General features: G+C 42.2%; 2 protein-coding genes across 3 annotated transcripts in view; one reads left to right on the top strand and one right to left on the bottom strand.

Annotated features, from left to right (window-relative positions):
- Window positions 1-6, bottom strand: part of HEPH (hephaestin) — a 120872-nt gene extending 120866 nt beyond the window's left edge. For both annotated transcript variants that reach the window (XM_039365364.1, XM_039365366.1), the window contains exon 1: window positions 1-6. This exon is cut by the window's left edge and continues 337 nt beyond it. The gene's annotated coding sequence lies outside the window, so the exon portion shown is untranslated.
- Window positions 7-35: 29 nt separating this feature from the next.
- The window catches only part of VSIG4 (V-set and immunoglobulin domain containing 4), a 91709-nt gene continuing 70874 nt past the window's right edge, over window positions 36-20870 (top strand). The window contains exons 1-9 of the mRNA XM_039365367.1: window positions 36-306; window positions 4764-4872; window positions 7953-8080; window positions 11544-11668; window positions 12618-12693; window positions 14898-14959; window positions 16557-16638; window positions 16887-17029; window positions 18095-18328. Of these exons, the coding sequence (XP_039221301.1) occupies window positions 172-306; window positions 4764-4872; window positions 7953-8080; window positions 11544-11668; window positions 12618-12693; window positions 14898-14959; window positions 16557-16638; window positions 16887-17029; window positions 18095-18328 (1094 nt within the window). The 5' untranslated portion in view covers window positions 36-171. The remainder of the gene's footprint in view (window positions 307-4763; window positions 4873-7952; window positions 8081-11543; window positions 11669-12617; window positions 12694-14897; window positions 14960-16556; window positions 16639-16886; window positions 17030-18094; window positions 18329-20870) is intronic.

Genomic DNA, 20870 nt, shown 5'->3' with positions numbered 1-20870 from the left:
GAACCGAGGGAAACCGGTCGCCAGCCCTGCGAAGAGGCGGGTTCAGCTTCGGGAACCGCCAATGAGAAGCCGAGCCGGGCACGCGGGCGTGCCCCTTCAACGTGACGTCGGCCCGGCGACGTCCTTCGCCCCTCACGCCTACTGACGCCTTTCCGGCATCGCGGGTCGGTCATGAAGAAAGCGGTGGCGCTGGTGGGCGCGGGCCCGGCTTTGCCCGGCGCCTCCTCCTCCGTCCCCGGCTTCCTGGCCAAACTTTGGGCCCTGGTCGAAGACCCCGGGAGCGATGACGTAATCTCGTGGAGCCGGGTGAGGATCGCAGGACGCATGCGCGGAGGCAGCGGGGGGGGGCAGCCCCTTTCGCGGGGAGGGCGCCGTCCAGGCTGTGGGGCCTCTGGGTGCTGCCCCCCCCCGCCGCCGCGGGCCGTTTCCCGGAGCGCCTCTATTAGGCCTGCCTGGGAAGGTGGAGCAGGCAGAGGGGAACCTTGGCAGCCCCGGGTTGAAAGGAGCCCACCGAGCTCGCTCGCTCGCTCGCTCTCCCGGGCCTGGCGGCGACGGCTGTTTTTCTGCGGGGGGTTTCATTACTCGAACTCGGCGGCAGGGTCATGAGCGCCAGGAAGGCCGAGGAGTTTGTTCTCAGTGAAGCCACGGTTGTGAGAGCGAAGGCCAGCTCACCCCTTGCTGACGCCAATGACCCCGCCGCCGAGTTCCTGTCATGCAGTGTTTCCCAAACTTGACCATTTTAAGGCATGTGGACTTCAACTCCCAGAATTCCACAGCCAGCAATGCTGGCTGTGGAATTCTGGGAGTTGAAGTCCACATGCCTTAAAATGGTCAAGTTTGGGAAACACTGCTTTAATGCATTTATGGATAAGTATGAAAAGTGCTTGTGGCGTCATGTGAGTTGCGTTAGGCCATCACTCGGCATATTTCTTATGCAGATGATACCCTTTTCTTGGCAGAGGACCCAGATGACTTGTAACAAAATATATAAGTTGTATTATGTAACAAAGAGCATCAAACTGAACAGTAATGCACCAGAGACTATCAAACCATGTGTTTGACAGGGAAGACAGAGAACTGCACATTAGACCTAATAATCCCAATATCTTAAAGTGGGAAGACCAGCTAATTGCCAATCAGTTTATTATGCATAATTGTGAAACTCCTCTGCCAAAAGTTTCTTGATAGGATGATCCAACAAAAAATTATAGTCAAGGAAGAATATGGGTTTATGGTTAGAGTGCTAAGATAAGATAACCTTTATTGTCATTTTTATACTGTGGGCATGGCACACCTCAAAAATGAAATTTAGTTGCCCGCTCTCAAAGTGAAACATACATGACACACACCTAAACATACTATGAACAACATAGGTATAGACCCACAGTGTTTTCCCTTCATCACCTCTCAGCAAAATATACCAGTCTACCAAAAGCATCTCTATGAGAAAAGTAACATTAATTTCTGAGGAATTTTGGTGAAAATTAACTTCCTCTGATAATTGCTGGCTACCCCGGTTAATTATTATGTTGCATGAAGGCACCTCAGTGACATAACTACAACTTCTAAAGTATTCAAACAGATATTCTGTTCCTCCCCATTTGATTTTATACATGATATTGTCTAGGCTGTGGAATTCTGGGAGTTGAGGTCCACATGCCTTAAAATTGTCAAGGTTGAGAAACACTGGTCTAGGCCCTTAATAGAGCTAAATTTCATCCCTGACAAAATCAACTTTCATTTTTCTATATGCTGAAAATATTGTTATTCTGTCTGTATTGCACGTGGGGCTGTGGGTCAGCTTCCACCTGCTAACATCTTTGGTTGATCTGAATTATCTATGTGAAAACTAAGGTAATTGTATTAACAAGATGAAATGCTAAATCAGCCCCAACTACTAAATGGAGCAGGTGAAGCCATATAGACATACTTCCAGATCATCTTCCTGGAAATGCCACTCTTTAAACTTTCTTACCTATGCCTGCTTCCTAATGCAATTAGATACACAATCTACAGGAGCAACAACTATGCACCCACAGCAAGCAAACTTCTAAAAGTCCTTGGCGATCTGTGAGCTTGGCTGGTTTCTTGCAAACATATCATTACCCAAACTGGGTAACATCAGTACTAGACACCATTTAGCACTAATGATATGACCTAGTTAGGTAATGAAAAGTCTGCAAGAAACCAGCCAAGCTCAGAGATCCTCAGGGACCCCTCATTTCAGCCCTGAGCTACAAATGTTCTCCCTTATCAGTAAAAAGTCCAAGTATTTGGTGTATTGTGCATACTTGAGGGTTTAAAGCAGTCCAGTCTAAATTTTTGAGACCCTTGCTCAGTGCCAGTGTACAGTGAGGGAAAAAAATTATTTGATCCCCTGCTGATTTTGTACGTTTCCCCACTGACAAAGAAATGATCAGTCTATAATTTTAATGGTGGGTTTATTTTAACAGTGAGAGACACACAAAAGAAAAGGCAGAAAAATGCATTTCAAAAAGTTATAAATTCATTTGCATTTTAATGAGTGAAATAAGTATTTGACTCCTTCGCAAAACATGACTAAGTACTGGTGGCAAAACCCTTGTTGGGAGTCACAGAGATCAGACTTGTTTGGAATGACCACTAGGTTTGCACACATCTCAGGAGAGATTTTATCCCACTCCTCTTTGCAGATCCTCTCCAAGTCATGAAGGTTTCAAGGCTGACAATTGGCAGCTTGAAACTGCAACTCCCTCCACAGATTTTCTATGGGATTAAGGTCTGGAGACTGGCTAGGCCACTCCAGGACCTTAATGTGCTTCTTCTTGAGTCACTCCTTTGTTGCCTTGGCCGTGTATTGTGGGTCATTGTCATGGTGGAATACCCATCAACGACCCATTTTCAATTCCCTGGCTGAGGGAAGGAGGTTCTCACCCAAGATTTGACGGTACATGGCCCCGTCCATCATCCCTTTGATGCGGTGAAGTTGTCTCCTTAGCAGAAAAGCACCCCCAAAAGCATAATGTTTCCACCTGCATGTTTTGACGGTGAGCATGGTGTTCTTGGGGTCATAGGCAGCATTCCTCCTCCAAGCACAGCGAGTTGAGTTGATGCCAAAGAGCTTGATTTTGGTCTCATCTGACTACAACACTTACCCAGTTCTCCTCTGAATCATTCAGATGTTCATTGGCAAACTCTAGAACAGTGGTGGCGAACCTATGGCACAGGTGCCAGAGGCGGCACTTGGAGCCCTCTCTGTGGGCACACATGCCATTGCCCCAGCCTTGCCTCCCCAGCGACCCCCTCTTCTCCAGCAGCCCCCCTGAAGGAGAGTCGCTCCTGAGTGTGGCCCACGCGGAGCAGTGCAGCCAAGGACATGACAGCCAGGCAGTGTAGACAAGACTCTGCCCTCACACCCCATTGTGCCCAGCTGATGCTGCAGGGCGTGGGCAGAGGGCTTGACTGCCATAGCGCTGCTGGGCTGCCTGGGTGATCTGCGGTGGGCCCTGGAGACGATGAATGGCACTGCGGGCAAGCGGGATGGGCAATGGGTGTGTGTGGCAGGGGGTGGAGTGGGGATGGGGCCAGTTTTTGGGCACTCGGTCTCTAAAAAGATCGCCATCACTGGTATAGTATTTGTATTGTTTATAGATGTTGTCTAGCTTTATCTTTCAATATTATAAACCACCCAGATTTGCCCTGTGCTAAGATAGGTGGTCAGTCAATCAATCAATAATGTATGTTATTGTTTATATAATACTACTGTATATGATAAAAGTGGAATGAAAGCAAAATAAAAATAATAAAATAATGAATAAAAAACCCAAGCCTTGGTATGTTTAATGTCTGGGAAAATCAAAACTGAACTCTTATCATTTCACAGATGGAGGTCAAATCAAAATGCATTGTTGGCTTGTGGTTTGGGGGTGGTGCACATATATAAATTTACAATAAATGTTTCAAATCTTTCTGCATCTTACATCCCAACAGTAACTCTGTCAATGTGTCCCACCACATTAAAAACCCAAAGCCCACTGTTTCAGAAAAGGACTTCTATACATTTAGAGGCATTTTACAAATGAGTTATAGTTTTAAGGACATCAACAACTGCAACAATTGATAATTCTCAGCTCTATAATTCTAAAATGAGTGAAAGGTAGCTGGAGCCAAAGCAAGGCTTGCTGGCAGAAGCTCTTCTACTGATGTTCAAACCAAAACATATATCCAAATAATGAGGGAGAGAGAGAGAAATGGGCAAATCCTTCTACACCTGCTCCAGGGTGTGTTCTTTCACTCTCCCAAGAAAAGTTGCTCTGAGATGCTTCATCTCCTGGCTCAGTAGAGAACAGCTAGAGGTGAATTGCTCTGCCATCGTTATCTGGTTGCATTAATGGATTCTCTTTAGTTAAGAGATGGAAGTCACATCTCTCACAGTCTGTTTAGTGCACCACCAATATATGCCGCTGGATGAGGTGCACTAAAACAGTGGTTCTCAACCTGTGGGTTGGGACCCCATTTGGGGTCGAATGACCATTTCACGGGGGTCGCCAAACCACGCTGTCCGCCATTTTTTTCCCTTTTCCCTAGCTGTCCTACTCCCTCTTATTGGTGGCCACACCCACTTGGGGGTCACCACAACATGGGGAACTGCATTATGGGGTCACGGCATTAGAAAGGTTGAGAACCACTGCACTAAAATAACGGACTGAGTGATGCCACTGAGTAGTAGATCTTGACATCTTTATTTTTTCTCCCTGTACTTATTTTTTTCTTAACTTTCCTAGAATGGACAGAATTTTTGCATTCTGGATGAACAGAGGTTTGCTAAAGAATTGCTTCCTAAGTACTTCAAACACAACAATTTGTCTAGCTTCATACGACAGCTCAACATCTGTAAGTATCAGATTCTGCCTATTTTTGTTATTTTCAGCACCCAGTGTCCATTAAAATAAAAACCCCGTATTTACCTAAACTCTCATAACAATTATTTAAATATTTTACACCATAACTGGGTTCATATAAAAGGTTTAATATCCACCTTCTGTACAATAGCTATAAAGCAGTATATGGGTTTTTAAAAGGTGCTTCCAAGCTGCATTTGGGGTATAAAGGAACAACTTCCTCTGCAAGGTTCATATTGCTGCTTCAAAAGAGGCCCCAGCAGGCCATGCTGATGTAGGCCATATACAGTTGTTTGCTATGCTGGGAGGCTATGAAAGGCCTGCAGAACTGGATGCACTGGAAGTCCTGGAGGCTATGAAGGACTGGTTGGGGTGGAGCAAACTTGGAGTTTCCTTTGGTTAAGGAGCAAGTTTGCAATCTGGGGGTTGTCTTGGACTTGGGTTTCTAACTAGAGCAGAGGTCCCCAACCCTCAGTCTGTGGACTGGCACTGAGCCACAGCACGTCAGCAACCGGGCCGTGCAAACAAGCAAAGCTCCATTGGTGGGATGCAAGGAGCATGTGAAACCACGCCCCCTTTGGTCCACAGAAAAATCTCTCCACGGAACCAGTTCCTGGTGCCCAAAAGGTCCGGAGCTGCTGAATTAGAGGGATAAGTGGAAGCTATGGGCAGGCTTGGCTAGCATGCCAGCTGCCTCCTTCCCTTCCTAGATCAGGAGAAATTGAGGACAGTGACTCAAGATAACAATTAATACCTTGAAAAGACATGGTAACCATACTGCAATTTGTTGAAGTTGAGTTTATGCCTGAAAACACCCTAGAAGCTGAAGTTGCCACAGTGTGTAGCTACTCCTCTGTTACTACTAGCTGCTTAGCAGACTATCACTTGCCTGGAGGCCTCTGGGCTCAGTCCATGGTGCTGCTGGTTATCAAATCCCAAATAACTGGGGCCCTTGGTTGGGAGAAGTATCAGGGGAGAAGTCCTATCCTTTCACCATTCAGGAGTGGGATGAAAATAGTTCTCCTCTGGGGGGATTTTGGAGCTGGGAGTTACAGCAATCTGTCTTGATGTTGGAATAGGCTATTGCTTGTTCACTTTTGTTTTCAAAAGTTTTAAGTAAGTAGTTTTGCATTTTTGTAAGTACATTTTTTTCTCCCTGTAATTTAATGAAGCAATGAAATAACAGGGTTAGGAATAAAAATTGCAATGTTTGAAGTGAAATTTTCTTCAACACAAAGCAAGTATTTTTTTTTCAGAAATACAGATTTAAACTAAGAGGATTTGTATTTTCCAGTTCTTGGTTCTTTTTTCCAAGAATAAGTTACATTTTGAATGATTTTCTAATAACAAACAGTGCTGAATTAAAATTCATTGAAAAAAGTTGCATTATATTAAAGAAGTGATATGATAGCATGATTTGTTAAATAAGGAATTATGAAATTATGCTGTCATATGGAACTACAGGTAGCCTTGAGTTATGACCCACAATTAAGCCCAAACTTTGTGTTGCTAAGTGAAACATTTGTTAAGAGAGTTTGCCCCATTTTACGACTTTTCTTGCCACAGTTGTTAAGTTGAATCATTACATTTGTTAAGTTAGTAACACCTAGTTAAGTGAATCTGGATTCCCCACTGACTTTGTTTGTCAGAAGGTCATAGAAAGGGATCATGACCCCAGGACACTGCAATCATCATAAATATGAGTCAGTTGCCAAGTGTTTGAATTTTGATCATGTGACGATGAGGATGCTGCAATGATCGTGTGTGAAAAATGGTCATGTTGCTTATTACTCTTCAGTAACACCTTCTGATTGTTCTGTAGAGGTAGATAACTTTAAAACTTTCTATGCCCATTAAAAAAACCCTCACCGGGTGATTTCAGAAAGACTTGCCAATTTGAAGGTTCTCAAGCTTTAAAAAACAGCAAAAAACAAACAAACCCTGAAGTGATCAAGAGGTGAGCCTAAGTAATGGTAGCAGCTATAAGCACATTGAAATCCCACTACTTCCAGTCAGTCACAAAAACACAGTTCCTATTGTCTATCTCACACAAAAAAACTTTCTGGGAATACAGATGGGTAATCTTGCAATCTCTTTTTACTCCGGAGAGATTTTGACAGCCCATTTGAGTGTCATTTTCAGCCACAATGTGTCCCTCAATTCTAGAAGGAATTCCACCACCATGGCTCCCTTGGAAGCCTCAACAACCTTAGCTGAAAAGAGAAAGTTGAAGCTGGCGTGAAAATTGTCAAATATAAACATAGGTCTTTTTAAAATCAGATGGTATTACACCTTCCTCAAAGAAACATTGCTGAACCCAAAGGAGCCAAGAGGGGCATAAAAACCAAGTGGCATGGCTTGAGTCTCAAACCCAGCTCACAGCCAGACAAAAAGCAATGGGGGTATGGGTTGGAATGCAAGGGAGGGGGTAATGGAATCCAAGAGCACCGACTCTGTAGTGAGACATACCAGCCTTCCAAGATCACCTGCTGGGAAAGTTCACTAGAGTCTGTTGCCCAAACAAGCTGAACATAATTGATTGGATGGAGTAAAGTGACAATGGGAGGGGGGGGGGAAAGAGGGGAGCTTTTAACTATGCTGTTTGTGTGTGAAACCATTAGAATTGGCTTCTCTACTCCTGGTATACATATCTGCACAGTAAATTATATTCTTGGAAACAAAGAATGGCCCAGGAGTCTTTGTTTGCTGCATGCACTGAGTGGGGTAGTTGATACTAAATAACATAGCTAATTCTGCAAGCATCTGATTTAGTCCTTTCAGTTTCAAACACTCAAAAGGATCCCAGGCTGTCTTGTAAGAATTACCCATCTTCCTTCCCTTGACTTTGCCCTGCTGGTATCCAGATTCTGTTCTTCCATTCTATTATCACACGGAACTCTTCCCTTTGAAAAAGGAAGAAAGGAAATGGGTTTTATCATAGCAGAATATGACCATCGTAACTCTTCTTTTGAGTGGGGAGTTTGCATCTAACTAAAGGAAAAGTAAGAGTCTAAATGAAAGTGGGCTTCTCAGAGGCACAAACACATTTAATTTCTCCCGATGTTGTTACAGATGGCTTCAGAAAAGTGATTGCACTTGAAAATGGCATGATAACCTGTGACAAGAATTCTGCCATTGAATTTCAGCATCCGTTTTTCAAGAGAGGGAAGGTCGATTTACTGGCAAACATCCAAAGGAAGGTAGTGTGCTGCTTGGTTAAAATTTCTCTGTTCAATGCAATCACATATTACCTGCTCCACTTTCTGTTTAAAGCAGTGGTTCTCAACCTGTGGGTCGGGACCCCATTTGGGGTCGAACGACCATTTCACGGGGGTCGCCAAACAAGGCTGTCCACCATGTTTTCCCCCTTTTCTTTGGCCATGTCCCTGGCACCCGGTGATGTATAAGTGGTTGGGGGTCACCACAACATGGGGAACTGTATAATGGGGTCACGGCATTAGAAAGGTTGAGAACCACTGGTTTAAAGCATTATGAGCAAATTGGGTTGGACCTTGGCTGATCTCCCCTCCCCCCCCAGAAAAGCCCACCCCCAAAACTTAAGCAGGCTGAATCTCTTTAGTACTCGGATGGGAGACAATTTCTACCCCCCCCCCCACATTGTAGGATTGTAGAGTAGAATGCAATGCGAAGTTGAAAAGATAATGCAGAAGAAGGCCAAGGCAAGCCGCTTGCCTATGAGTGGGTTCATGAAGTCTCCAGAGTTGAGCTTGTCTTGAGGAGGGACTCTTGGCTTTGATGTTTTTCATCCATGCTAATGGGTTTTTTTTTTGTAATATATTTTATTGATTTTTTTAAAAAACATAAATCGTTTAATAATTGGTGAGCAGTGTGTTGTCATTTGTAAAACAATCATTAACAATTGATTTCTATAATCCATAATCCACATAATGGTTTTAGTTGATTTCCTCTTTTCCCAAAATATCCTCTTTTGCAAACATTGAGTTAATACAATTCTTATTGTTTTGATAGATAACAATTAAATATATATTTTTTCCCAATATTCCTAAAAAATTATAATCACATCAATATAATATTTCTTTTCTATCCAATCATTCTGGTTGTCTTATCATAGATCCTGTTACAGTCTTTATTTTAGTTTATTTCTCCTACCAAATTCTAGGTATTCTTACTGGTTAAGATTTTCTCAAAAATTAATTATATTTAAAAATTTAACTCTATTTTTCCATATGAACATCTCACACTTTTTACATTTCTTGAATAGATAAAACAATGAAAAAAAGAGAGCAAGAGTAAAGAAACATAAAAAATAACATGCTACTTAAAATATTTATCCCTCCTAAGCTAATATATATTTATTTCCTAAATTTCTTATTCTTTTTAACCATAATTAAAAATATGTTTGATCTTTAAACATTCCATTTAATACATCTAGTCATCTGGTCCTTTAACTCTTATTCAAAACATTTTTTATCCATTATAATTTTCTTAATCTCAATCACATTTAAGTATCTAAAATTTCCTTTATCTAAGTCATTTCAACTTTTTTATATTACTCCTGTCGAGAAAGAGAACAAAAAAAGGGGGGGGGGAAAACCATACTATATTATTTAGGGAATTCATCCTTCTTAGAATGACATATATATTCCAAAACTTTTCTATTTCTTTAACCATATTTAAACAATTTTTTAAAAAGTATTCTCTCTGGTAAGCCCCATCATCTATTTCCTTGGTTTCCACTTTAATCTTTTTCTTTTGCCCAGTACCTTTCTTAATCAATGTATTTTGCTGAATCAAAAAGTTTTTCCGTATGTTTGTAAATATTGCTGTAGATATAAAAAGCAAATCAGGTGAAGTGTCTTTGTACGGGGCCTCTGCTTTTCCATGTTTCTTGAAAATCTTTTTCTTTTTCTTTCTCTCCGCTTCTCTTATCATTTCCTTTCTCTCCAATGTTCCTGACATCTCTACAGTCCATTTTATTCAATCAGTTTTCTTATCCTCAGATTTATTTTGTAGTCTTAAGGGATAAGTTGTTTTTTCCAATTCTTGTGAATTTTTTTCCACTAGGATTAAATCATGTTTCCTTGTTTTGTTAAGTTCCATCTTTAAGTCTCTATTCTCAATTCTATATCCATTTATCTGTTTTGTCTGCTCCTTCTCTGTTGTTGTTTTCTGGAAATTTTTTTGTTGTAGAATTAACTTTATATTTTCAAAGTTATTTTGGATTTCTTTGTGGTTTAAAGTCATTGTTTGAATTAGTTGCAGTATACTATATATTTCCTCCTGTGAAGTATTTATGTTTTCTTGATATGTTCTTTCTACATGTCTCTGATCCATGATGGCCAAGTATTTGAGTTTTTCTCTTCCTTTCTTTTCTCTGCAAATAGCTTTAGAGTCCCAATTAAATAGATATTTGTAATCCAAATAGTTCAAAAAAGATTTTTTTTCTGAAATGTATAATTCTCTCTTTGTCTACAGCCCAGATTATTGTCTTTTTTTTATCACAGCTGTTCTTTGTTGTTAAAACTTTGAAGGTCACAAACACAGACTAGCTTTTCTCAGGTTTTGCCAAGTCTTATATTAAAGTCATAGCTGTCATAGTCTTCATCCACCACTAGGTGTTAGCAACTATTTGTTTTTCAATTTCCAAAATGAACAAATCTTTAAAATGAGAGTCTTAACCATTAAAACAATTTTAGATTTATCCAGATTTAAGTTTTAAATTTCAGGTTTTGTATTTATTTCACTTCCATATATTTTGATCCTTCATAAAAAGATTAATTCATCACTTCCATTAGTATAAGGGTGGGGCGGAAATCCCCCTCCTTCCCTTTCAGAGGTATTTTGCTTCTTGGGGATCTTTTCCAGGATATTAAATATAGAATAGAAAAATGTAGAATTGTTCAAAGGCAAACAAAACATGATTCAAACAGAGAATTGTCCAAAGGGAAACAGAGCAAGATTCAAACAGAGAATTGTTCATAGGCAAGGCAAACAGAACATGATTCCATGAAACTTGAGTCCTTTGCAAACAGTTGCCTAGAGCAATCAGCACCGTCCACAGTGTCCCTTTTTATTATGCAGCTCCAAGGCGTGGCATCTCAATGCCTTCTCCTTTGCCCTTGGAGTTGCCCCATTACCTCCCTCTGTCCTGCTCTTGTTGCCTGCCTGCGTTTGTGAGTGTCTATGATGTCTTCCAGCTGTGAGTCCTCAGAGTCTGACTCAGCTTCCCAGCACAGCTTGGTCTCAGCCTGAGCACGAGTGGAGGGGCCAGGCTCTTCATCAAATTGTAGGTCCTGGAGCTCATCAGACCTTCCTCCAACTCTGATGGCTCTCCAGGCCCCTCCTCCTCCTCCTCCTCTGATTCCCCAGACTCAGCTGCTGGGTCCACTGGCTGGTACGGAATCGCAACAGCCTTTTCCTTTTACACTTGTGTGAGCGCTTTTCTTAATGGGATGTTGCAATCCTCCTTTCTCAGTACAATTCTGGTACTGGGGTAGGTGAGTGCCCAGGTAGCTATTCCTGAGTGGGCATAAACAGCAGCTTTGGGTTATCATCTATGATTGGCAAGGGGAAGGTAGTGTGTCTGCATATTTTCAGTGTCTTCCTTATGAGTCAAATTTCAATTGTGTTTGTCCCTTATAAACATGTTCATATTATCATCTTCAGTCTACTCTGTCATAGGTGGCCACAGTAAGGCCGGAAGATCTCAAAATCTGTCCAGATGACTTGCACAAAGTGTTGTTGGAGGTCCAGGAGATGAGAGAGCAGCAGAACAATATGGACATCAAGCTGGAAAGTATGAAAAGGTGCAGCACCCTAAATGCAGCATGAACAAGTATTTGAGAGGCAAATCATGAGAGGAGTTTTCCACCCCATCTATAGAGCTGCGGATCAAATGAAGGGATTCCCTGAGTACGGAAAGGTGGACTTGTTGGCATCCACCCACTTGGAAAAGGAAATAAAAGCTCTTGCTGTTGTGGATACTAATAATTGCAAATCTAGGAGGAAGATTGTTTTCTTATTAATGTTCGTGTCCTCTGTCCCCCAAGATCTTGCTCCTGCTGATTGCTGAGTTGGCCTGCTCAGTTGCAGAATTTTATCTGAGATTTCACTCCCCTGCAAGTTTAACTGTTGTCCTTTAATGTTTTAATTAAGAATGGTCTAGTTTGGGAAGTGAAAAGATTCATAATCATTGAGAGAGCAGAAGGTGACCTAAGTCTATAAAAAGCTGCCTGATGAAGGGCTGGACTGATAGGCTGTGTAACCCTTTAATGTCTACAGATACAAAACTTTCTGCCTGTCCCTTTCCAAAGAAATCATTCTTCTTGGAAATGCTGGTGTTTTTTGCCTGCAGGATGAATATTTTGCTCCTGAGCAGTGATCTCTTGTGACTTTGGCCTTCCAAGTCTCCATTTAAAGGATCTCATGGAGCAGAGCTGAGAAACATCCTTCTCAGAACCCTGGCAGTTACTGTAGTTCAAGCATGATTAAGTGAACCCCTTCCTCACATCATTTCAGAAAAAGCCTCTTTTTGCCCCACAAGCTTCCAGGGAAAAGTCCCATGGCATCTCCTTTTCCATTCTGGGTCTTTTAGAATGGAAAGCTGGTTAGTATCCTTCTGCTTTCATGCATCCTTCTTCCCTTAAGTGCAGCAACCCAAATCATCATCTTGCAAAAGTCTCTACTGGACTACCCTGAACCCTTGGAAGTCTGCTCACTTTCATCCTCTCGCCTCTTTCTGCTCTTCGTTTCTAGGGAAAACAAAGCCCTCTGGAAAGAGGTTGCCTGTCTGCGCCAGAAGCACAACCACCAGCAGCAGCTCTTGTCGAAGGTATGGTGAACAGTCTGGCCTTGGCTTGGAGCCCTCTGCTCCAGAGCGTCTGTCCCCCACATGGAGCCCTCCAGCCCCACCATCCTGTTGCCACCAGGAGTCAGTTGATCCAGGACAGGTCCTAAGAATGATCTAGCCCCGGGGTAGGCAACCTCGGCTCTTTTATGACTCATGGACTTCAACTCCCAGAATTCCTAAGTCAGCATAGCTGACTCAGGAATTCTGGGAGTTGAAGTCCATGAGTCATAAAAGAGCCGAGGTTGCCTACCCCTGATCTAGCCTGTTCCAGTACTTAGAAGAAGAGCTAGTCTAAATGCAAGATACAACTTTTCTCAGAAAGCCCCCAGATTCCTAGAGATATTGGAAGGAAGAGACTCAACAGACAGTCGCAGAAGGTCTCCTTGGGCTGGAAAGCTGAAGTGTGGAAGTCCTACTGATTACTTGGAAGGACTGGAATGGAAGAAAAATAGCAAAAGAAAAGTCCCAGAGATTTTTTTAAAATATTAAAATGAGTGTGTGGTCTAGATAAATCATTTTGCAGTCGATAGGCCATTGATTCAGAAGTTTCACTGAACCAAGAAAGGAACAACCATTAAATTGCAGGCAAATTTTGTTGGCTGCAAAAAGCTGTGTTTTCTAGTACATTGAATCATCCTATAATTTCATATTATTCTGTGCATCTTGGTTCAGGCTGAATGCATCAAGTCAATCTCCGAGTGTGTAAGAAAAGTCCCACAATAAGATCCATGCACAGGGCAAAAAACAGTATTCTGAATCAGGTAAATATAAAGGGGCCTGATTAGAGAATCAAAAGAAATATAGGAACTAAAAGTTCACTGTACAGTGAACAAAATTTCTTTTAATTGCATTCTGAGTGGCAAGGAAAATCAGAAGTAGTTAAATCCCTGTGCAGTGAAACTCACAGAGATTGATTGATTATTTAAACTGCCTTTACTCATAGTTGAAAGGAGTTTTAGAATATTTTGTAGAACATTTGCAGCAAATGACTCCCTTTGTACAGGTTTATGCAACACTCAGAGACACCACTGTCAAAGACAAATGGGGAGAAAAGATGAAACAAAGCAGCTTTGAACATTTTTTTTTGAAAAAAAATTTATTTAAATTTTCAATACATATAATACTTTCCATACGTTATATAAGAAAAAATAAATAAAAGAGAAAAATACCTTTAAAATAGAACCTTAGGTGTCGCTCGTCTATCTCTCCCCGACTGCATCCGCCCTCTCAACCTTCCTTCCTTCCTTCCCTACTCCCTCTCTCCTCTCATCTCTCCCCTCATCCCTTCCTCCCAACCAATTTCCTTCCATCCTTCCTCCTCCCCTCTTATCCCTCTTCGGATACAGTTCAGGGGAAATACCTGAGCGGCACCTCGGCTTTGAACATCTTTATAGTAGTCATCTTTAAGGAAATATTGTGCAGAGGGAAGACATCCCATAGAGGAAAGCTGCTGGCTTAGGTCCTGTAATTGGGAGTTCTCTCTGGTGCAAGAGAGAACGGAAGAGAATTGCAGGGGGTCCCAAATCTGGAGCAGATTTGTCTGCTGACATTGAGGAAATGATAGCAAAGATGTTGCCAATGTGATCCATTGCTCTGTTAATACATCTTCTGACCTGGTGGCATGTAAGGTGGTGAATGATAATTCAGTCCATGTATTATCAAAATCCTCAATTATTCTTATAAGGGTAAATAATTGCACTGGTTAAGGTGTTGGACCAGGACCAGGAAGTGTGAGGTTCAGGTTCACCCTCAGCGTTGGGATTCTTCAACAGATAACATTCCCTCACCCTGTCTCTCTTAGGGGTATAAGGTGAAGGGGGCTCCTTAAATAAACTACTTTGAACTCAGAGATAAAAGATGGAATATATATCTAGCAAATAAATACACGGTGAAATATTCAACTGCTAGTAGAAGTTATTGTAATTATGAGTGATAGGATTTTTAAAATCTGCAGATTTTCAATCTTATGTAAGATGGTCCGTGATGATAGCATATCATGTGTATATGTGTAGTGTGTTTGTATTATTTATTTGAAGGAGGTATGAGCTAAAGGCAGGAGTTAATGAAAAGTTTTTAATACCTTTGCCAGTTCTAGTTTGCACCACTGAATATTGTTCTTGTACTTAATTTTGAGAGTGTGATGGTTGAGTTGAGAGAAGATTGTTACTTTTCCCCTCTTCTTTCAGATCCTTGAATTTATACTGGGTTTAATGAGTGGAAACTGCATTTTGGGGCGCAAAAGAAAAAGGTAATTGTTCACTTTATACTTCTGTTGCTATTCAAAATGAGCTGAAAAGCATTCTTAAACTTCATAGGGCTCCTTCCTGTTAGGAGGAAGCAAATGGAACAGTTGAAATGGTTCCAAAATGCTGCTCATCCTGCTTCTATTTCTAATTACTTTGCCTGTCTTTTCATGGTCTCTTTGTGAGCATTATTTTTACCTGTGTTAGAGTATTTGTGGTTGCTCAGGGCACACCCTCTGCTTATGGTTTGTTGTAACATGCCAGACACTTGAGTTGACTTCTTTCTGAACTTTCATCTTGATTTATTTATTTATTTGTAGCAATCTGTCAGATGCTTCTCTTACCAGAAAAAAACCTCAAAGACCTGCAGCTTGTTGTAGGTTTGGTTTTCTTCTTAGCATCAGGTGAAAATTGCTGCAGCTGAAACTTGAAACCTGAACAGGCCAGGGATGCTCTCTACAAGCCACAGAGAAATGGGGAAGAGCAGAGAAAATGTGGCTGTATTTCCTCCAGGTCTTAGACTTCAAAGGAGCATATTGTATGAACCCCTTCTTACTTCTCTTACTGAGAAAATTATGCAGAAGGATATGAAGGTTTAAAGCTAATTAAAGTTTTAAAACTAAAGCTAAAACTAATTTCGGTGGGTGGCTGAGCTTCAGCTTGTAGACCCAGAGACTGCAGAGCTGACTGAGGGCTGGCCGGTGGCTTCTTCCAATTGGGAATGTTCAGACGATTGTGTCCAGATGTCGAACTCATGTCCTTTTTATTCATGTGCACAGAAAAAACATTTTGGATGGTTATAATTAGTGGGGGGTTCCAAAAAGGGGTATGTGCATTTGGAAAGCAGATGGTCTTTCATTCTATGTTAAAATAAATGGCTGTGGTACATTTTCCAAGACAAGAACTTCTCATATGAAAAAATTATGATTTTCTTTTCATTTGAGCACAAGAAAGGGCTGCCTTGGATTTTGTCATTCATATTTATTGGTTGGAGATTGTACTATATTCCAGATGTAAGTGGTTCTTAGGAAAAGTCAGCCCGTTTTAATGCAATAATGATTATGCCTTGATTGTGCTGGAAGCCTGCCTCAACTTTGGTTCCTAAATGCTGTGAATTGCCAGCTATGATTTCAAAGCTCAGGCTATCAAAACTCATAATCCTCCAATCAGTTTGGTAGCTGTAAAGGGGTAAACAATATTTGATTCATCAGGGCTGCTTTCTAAATCAAGATAGATATACAGCAAAATTAAGAAGTTGCATTAATACCGTTGTAATCAAATGAACATTTCTTCAGTTTGTCCAGTGTCTTAAAAAGCATCCTTCAGAAGCATGCAAATGTTAATTTATTTGTTTCTTTTAAAAAGGGAGTAAAGATTCCCTCTGCATATTTAATTTCTTGGACTGTTTAGATGTCTGAGAGGTGAAAAACTCAAGTTGATCAAAGCCTATTTTTGTTTTTACCAAGCCATTTCTCTGGTGATGATTTTCTTATTGGGGAATACTTCCATTACGTGCATGCAGTGGTTTCTGCATACAAATCTTTGCAGCTCACCTGTCCATCCACCTCCATAGCAATAGAGCTCTCTGTGTTTTTCTCCTAGGCCTTTGGTTGATGCTTCAGACTCTTCGCCTGCAAAATATACCCACCAGTACATGCACATTCCCGTGGAAGACTGTGAAGCTGTAAGATTTGTTTTGTTTTTCTCCTTTATTTTCCTAAGGCAGTTCATGTTGAATTAATTCTAGCTTAGTTGGTTATAAAATTACCTCTTAATAATGCTTGTTAATTTTTTTAATGATGTATTTCAGTTTCACTAGGAATTCTCCTAATTGCCAGAGCAATAATAGTTTTACTATTCTAACAATTGTCTGAATAAGAAAAACAATGATAAGGGTGTTGGATACACTGCTGGTTTCTCTTGTGCCCTTAGACAGCTCTTTCAGAGCATGGCCCAGGCTGCCAAGACTCCATTATCATTCGTGACATCACAGATGCTCAAGAGGAAGCAGAGGACGCAGAAGACGCTGCCCCAGAGAAGCTGTTGCCGCTGGTGCACTCCAGTCATGGAAGTTGGTGAGGTTATAGATATTCAGATGTTTTTACGGAGAGACAGCACTGAAGCTGAGCCAGGCTGCTTCACTACAAGTGATCGAAGTGCTGAATATTTTTACCCTAGAGGTGTCGCCAGGATATGTCTATATAGTTTTGTTTGCTCTGTAAAATCTTTATTTGAGATCTGGTTACTGCCATGTTCCTGGGGAGAAAAAATAGAATTGGGAATTAGTCTTAAAAAGTAGATATTTGATGGCTTTTTGACGGCTTGGTTTATATAGCTAACAGGATGAGAGTTTGTGGCATTTGTGGATGTATGAAACCAGATTAAACACTCTGAAGTTGAACATTGTCAGTTATGGTTTGTTAGGATATCCAAAGCTTCTCCCAGCTCTGCTAGATTCAGATCTTGGCGAAATTACTTAGATGTGAGCTTGGCCCAAAAGGTACCCCTAACACTTGATAATGCCATGAAAATGGAGATAGCAGCTTCTCAAAAGGCAAATTTATGTGGTGCTGAGAGTGTTGGGAATAGTTTTAGAAGGAATGGGGCTTTCCTAATTAAAACCTTCCTTTTAGGGATCCTCGTAGAGTGGATTTCAAATGAATTGGATTCTGTTTTAAAGGAGAATTAAAGGCAAAGATGCCCTCAAACCTTTGGTGACGGCATCCATGCAGTATTACAGAAGAAGTTTGCTTTTATCTCCTTATGGAATGTTCTTTCAAGTTCCCAGTCTAGTCAACAATATTCAAATTCATATGTGGGTCCCCAGACGACTATGAACCAACACTGATCTTGCTTAGATTCTAAGATCAATCCATACCATTAGGGACTCTGGGAAAGGAAATCAACATGTTATTAGAAAAGGATGCAAAACCACTTCTGTAGCCCTGCCAAGAAAACTGTATGGATGCTGTGATTTGATTCAAGAGTCTCTTTGCTCTTTTAAAATGGATAGATGCCAGCAGTGCAGGGTTCCCGTTGGAAAAAAGAGGGTTCTCTCCACTTTGGGCTGCTGTGGAAGGTGCTTTGGTACTTGACTGCACCATTTGGAGAAAGTGAAAGTTCACCCTGTGTGTTTTCAGGAAGGCTTCTGTGCCCATCAGAGAAAGAATTCCCACTTGTGGAGTACTAGAGACCTCAAAGCCAGAACTGTCCCAAGGCGACCATTCGGTCCAGCTCATGGATAGCTCCCTCCAGTCTTGTGCTGTGGAGCTGCAGACTCCACAGGTCACCGCTAATGAAGAAGCTGCAGCAGTGATCGATTCCATCATGAATGAAAACCAAACAACGGCATCGAGTGACTCTTTCCTTCACAGGTGTGTCTACTTTCAGAGAGGCAACACCTAGCGGGATTATCCCCTGCCACAGAACTATGGCATTGAAGGAGGTTAGTCTCTTCCTTGCCATCCATGACAAGTACCTGCCTGGCATCAGACAGCACCCCCCCCCCCTTTCCAAGAAAGTTGGTTCTACTGTTTATTAATGAAACCCTGGTTTTTTCCCTTTGTTTCTGGAGCTGCTGCCTCTCTCACTTTTCAGCCTGCCTTAGAAAGGGAAAGGATTTCTGGGTATTTCTGTCGAGCAGCAGCTGTAAATCCCTTGCTCGATTCTTGCTCCTTATTTCTCCAGCATAAACTGCTGTGAAAGAAACCCTTGCTTCTCATCCTCCCTTTTACCTAGGTGATCTTACTGTGTGGCATGAAAATGAGATGTAAATCCAGTAAACTAAAGGCCTCCTTGTCAACCATTCATTTGGCACATTCAACAAATGAAACTCCCAGCTCTTTAAAACTAGCCTTATTGAAAGATCCACCTAGGCACGGCAGAAACAGAAATCAGTTCTGGGATTTTCCTGTGAAAGTTCCCACAGGTAAAACCCCTTTTCCACCTCTGGGCCACCCATAGTTCATACTTCACCAATTGAGTCCAGTTCTTTCATTGTGGGAAAGCAGTTTCATAATGCTCAACATTTCTCATAACTTGACCTTGGTGGATAACATCTCACTGACAACAGCAGGCACTCATGCCTTCTAGAGCCTCCCCCCTCCCTAGGAATTCACCCCCCTCCCATTTCTCTTTGGCAAAATGTGAGCCAGATCAGGTGCAGGCAATGAGGGAGCCGAGTCAGTTTTGAGATGCTGACCCTCCAGAAGAATGATAGTCCTGGGAGATAAAACGCAACGTTGCACACATCATTAGATATTGCTGCCAGGTCTCCCTATTGTAGGCATGACATTTGCACACTAACTTAGCTACCTTCACATCTGTCGCTGCCACCCATTCTGCATCAGCTAAAGGGTAGCCTTTCCATAATACCAAATATTGCAGTTTCCCCTGTTGTACCGGGAACTGAGAATTTCTGTAAGGACCTGCCTCAGTTAAGCCTTCCAAGAAAGCAGAACTCTTGAAACTTGCACCGTCTCAACAGGAAGTTTTATTGGAAGGTATTGCTAGCAGGATAGTAAGGCAGGAGGATTTCCCATGTGAAACGTTACATTAAAACAGTGCTTCTCAATTATTTTCTGTCATGCCCCCCTAGGAAGAAGAAAACATTTCGCGCCCCCCCGCGCGACTATCTATCCAATCGGGTCCTTTGCGTGTGTCACGTGCGTCCAATATGACAGTATTTGCCGAGGTCAAACGAGCCCCCCTTTATGGAGCCTCGCGCCCCCCCTGGGGGGCGCGTCCCACTATTTGAGAAGCACTGCATTAAAAGAACCCTTTCAAACCCCACCCCAACTGTCCATCCGGCTGGTTTGAATTGAGCCAATCCATAGGTGCTAAGTTGTTGTGGGGAAAAGCCGATGAGAGCCCTCGTGAGAAATCTAGTAACCCAAGTAATCAATCTTTTCTTTGTGGAATTCACATTTTGAAAGTTTGGCATATAATTTGGCTGCACGCAACTTGTTTAAAACTGTGCCGACTAATCTGACATGCTCAGCTTTCGTTTCGATGTAGATTAATATGTCATCTAGGCACACCAAAATGTCCTTGTATAGGTGCTCCTGGAGGACCTCGTTAATCAGTTGCATAAACACTGCAGGTGCTCCCTGTAGCCCAAATGGGAGTACTTTGAACTGGAAGCACCCCAAGGGGCAGTTGAGCACAATGTTCCACTCATCCCCCTCCTTGATTCTAACCTGGTAATATGCTTCCTGCAGATCTAGTTTTGAGAAAATCTTTCCCTTTGAGAGGTGGACTCACATGTCCTTCATGAGCGGTAAAGGGTAGGCATTGTTCACACACACAGCATTCAAGCATCTATAATCTATGCAGAGACGAAGAGACCCATCTTTCCCGAAATAGCACTGGGGCAGCCATTTTTGGTCTTGCTGATTGAATGAAACCCTGTGCCAAATTCTTACCTATGAAGTTGCGCAGCTCTTCTAACTCTTGGGGAGTCATAGAATAGAACTTAATTTCGAGGCCTCTAAATTTCTCTCCCAGCTGCGCCATCGATGGGCTACTGGCTGCAGTGGGGAGCTTCCACTCGATCGGCTGGTCCCACTCAACCGGTCGCTTCGCCTTCCCTCTGCTCCCTCGGGTCATGTTAACTCCTGCTGGGATTAGGTAGTCCTTGGCTCTGCCACCTTCCCCAAGTTTGCTGCCCAGCAGGTCTTCGGTCCCTGGTAGTCGCTCCCTTAAGCTCACTGACTGCAGTTCTAACTTTTGGGCTCTCAGCTTGGGATGCGCAACCTCAGGTGGTGGCCCTGCCCTGGCCTGCAGCGCTGCTGGGGCCTCTTGGGCCAGAGCTCTCCTGGTTTCTTCCTCTCCTATTCTCTGCCTGTAGCCGACATGTCGGGGCTACTGATCTCTTGGTGGGGTCCAGGTAGGCACTGCTGTGAGAACTGACTTAAT

This window comes from Crotalus tigris, unplaced genomic scaffold (assembly GCF_016545835.1).
Source record: "Crotalus tigris isolate CLP2741 ecotype Arizona unplaced genomic scaffold, ASM1654583v1 scf7180000020062.1902635, whole genome shotgun sequence".
In the NCBI taxonomy this organism is placed as follows: Eukaryota; Metazoa; Chordata; class Lepidosauria; order Squamata; family Viperidae; genus Crotalus; species Crotalus tigris.
Note: the sequence above shows the minus strand (reverse complement) of the source record. Positions and strands in the feature narration are given on the sequence as shown.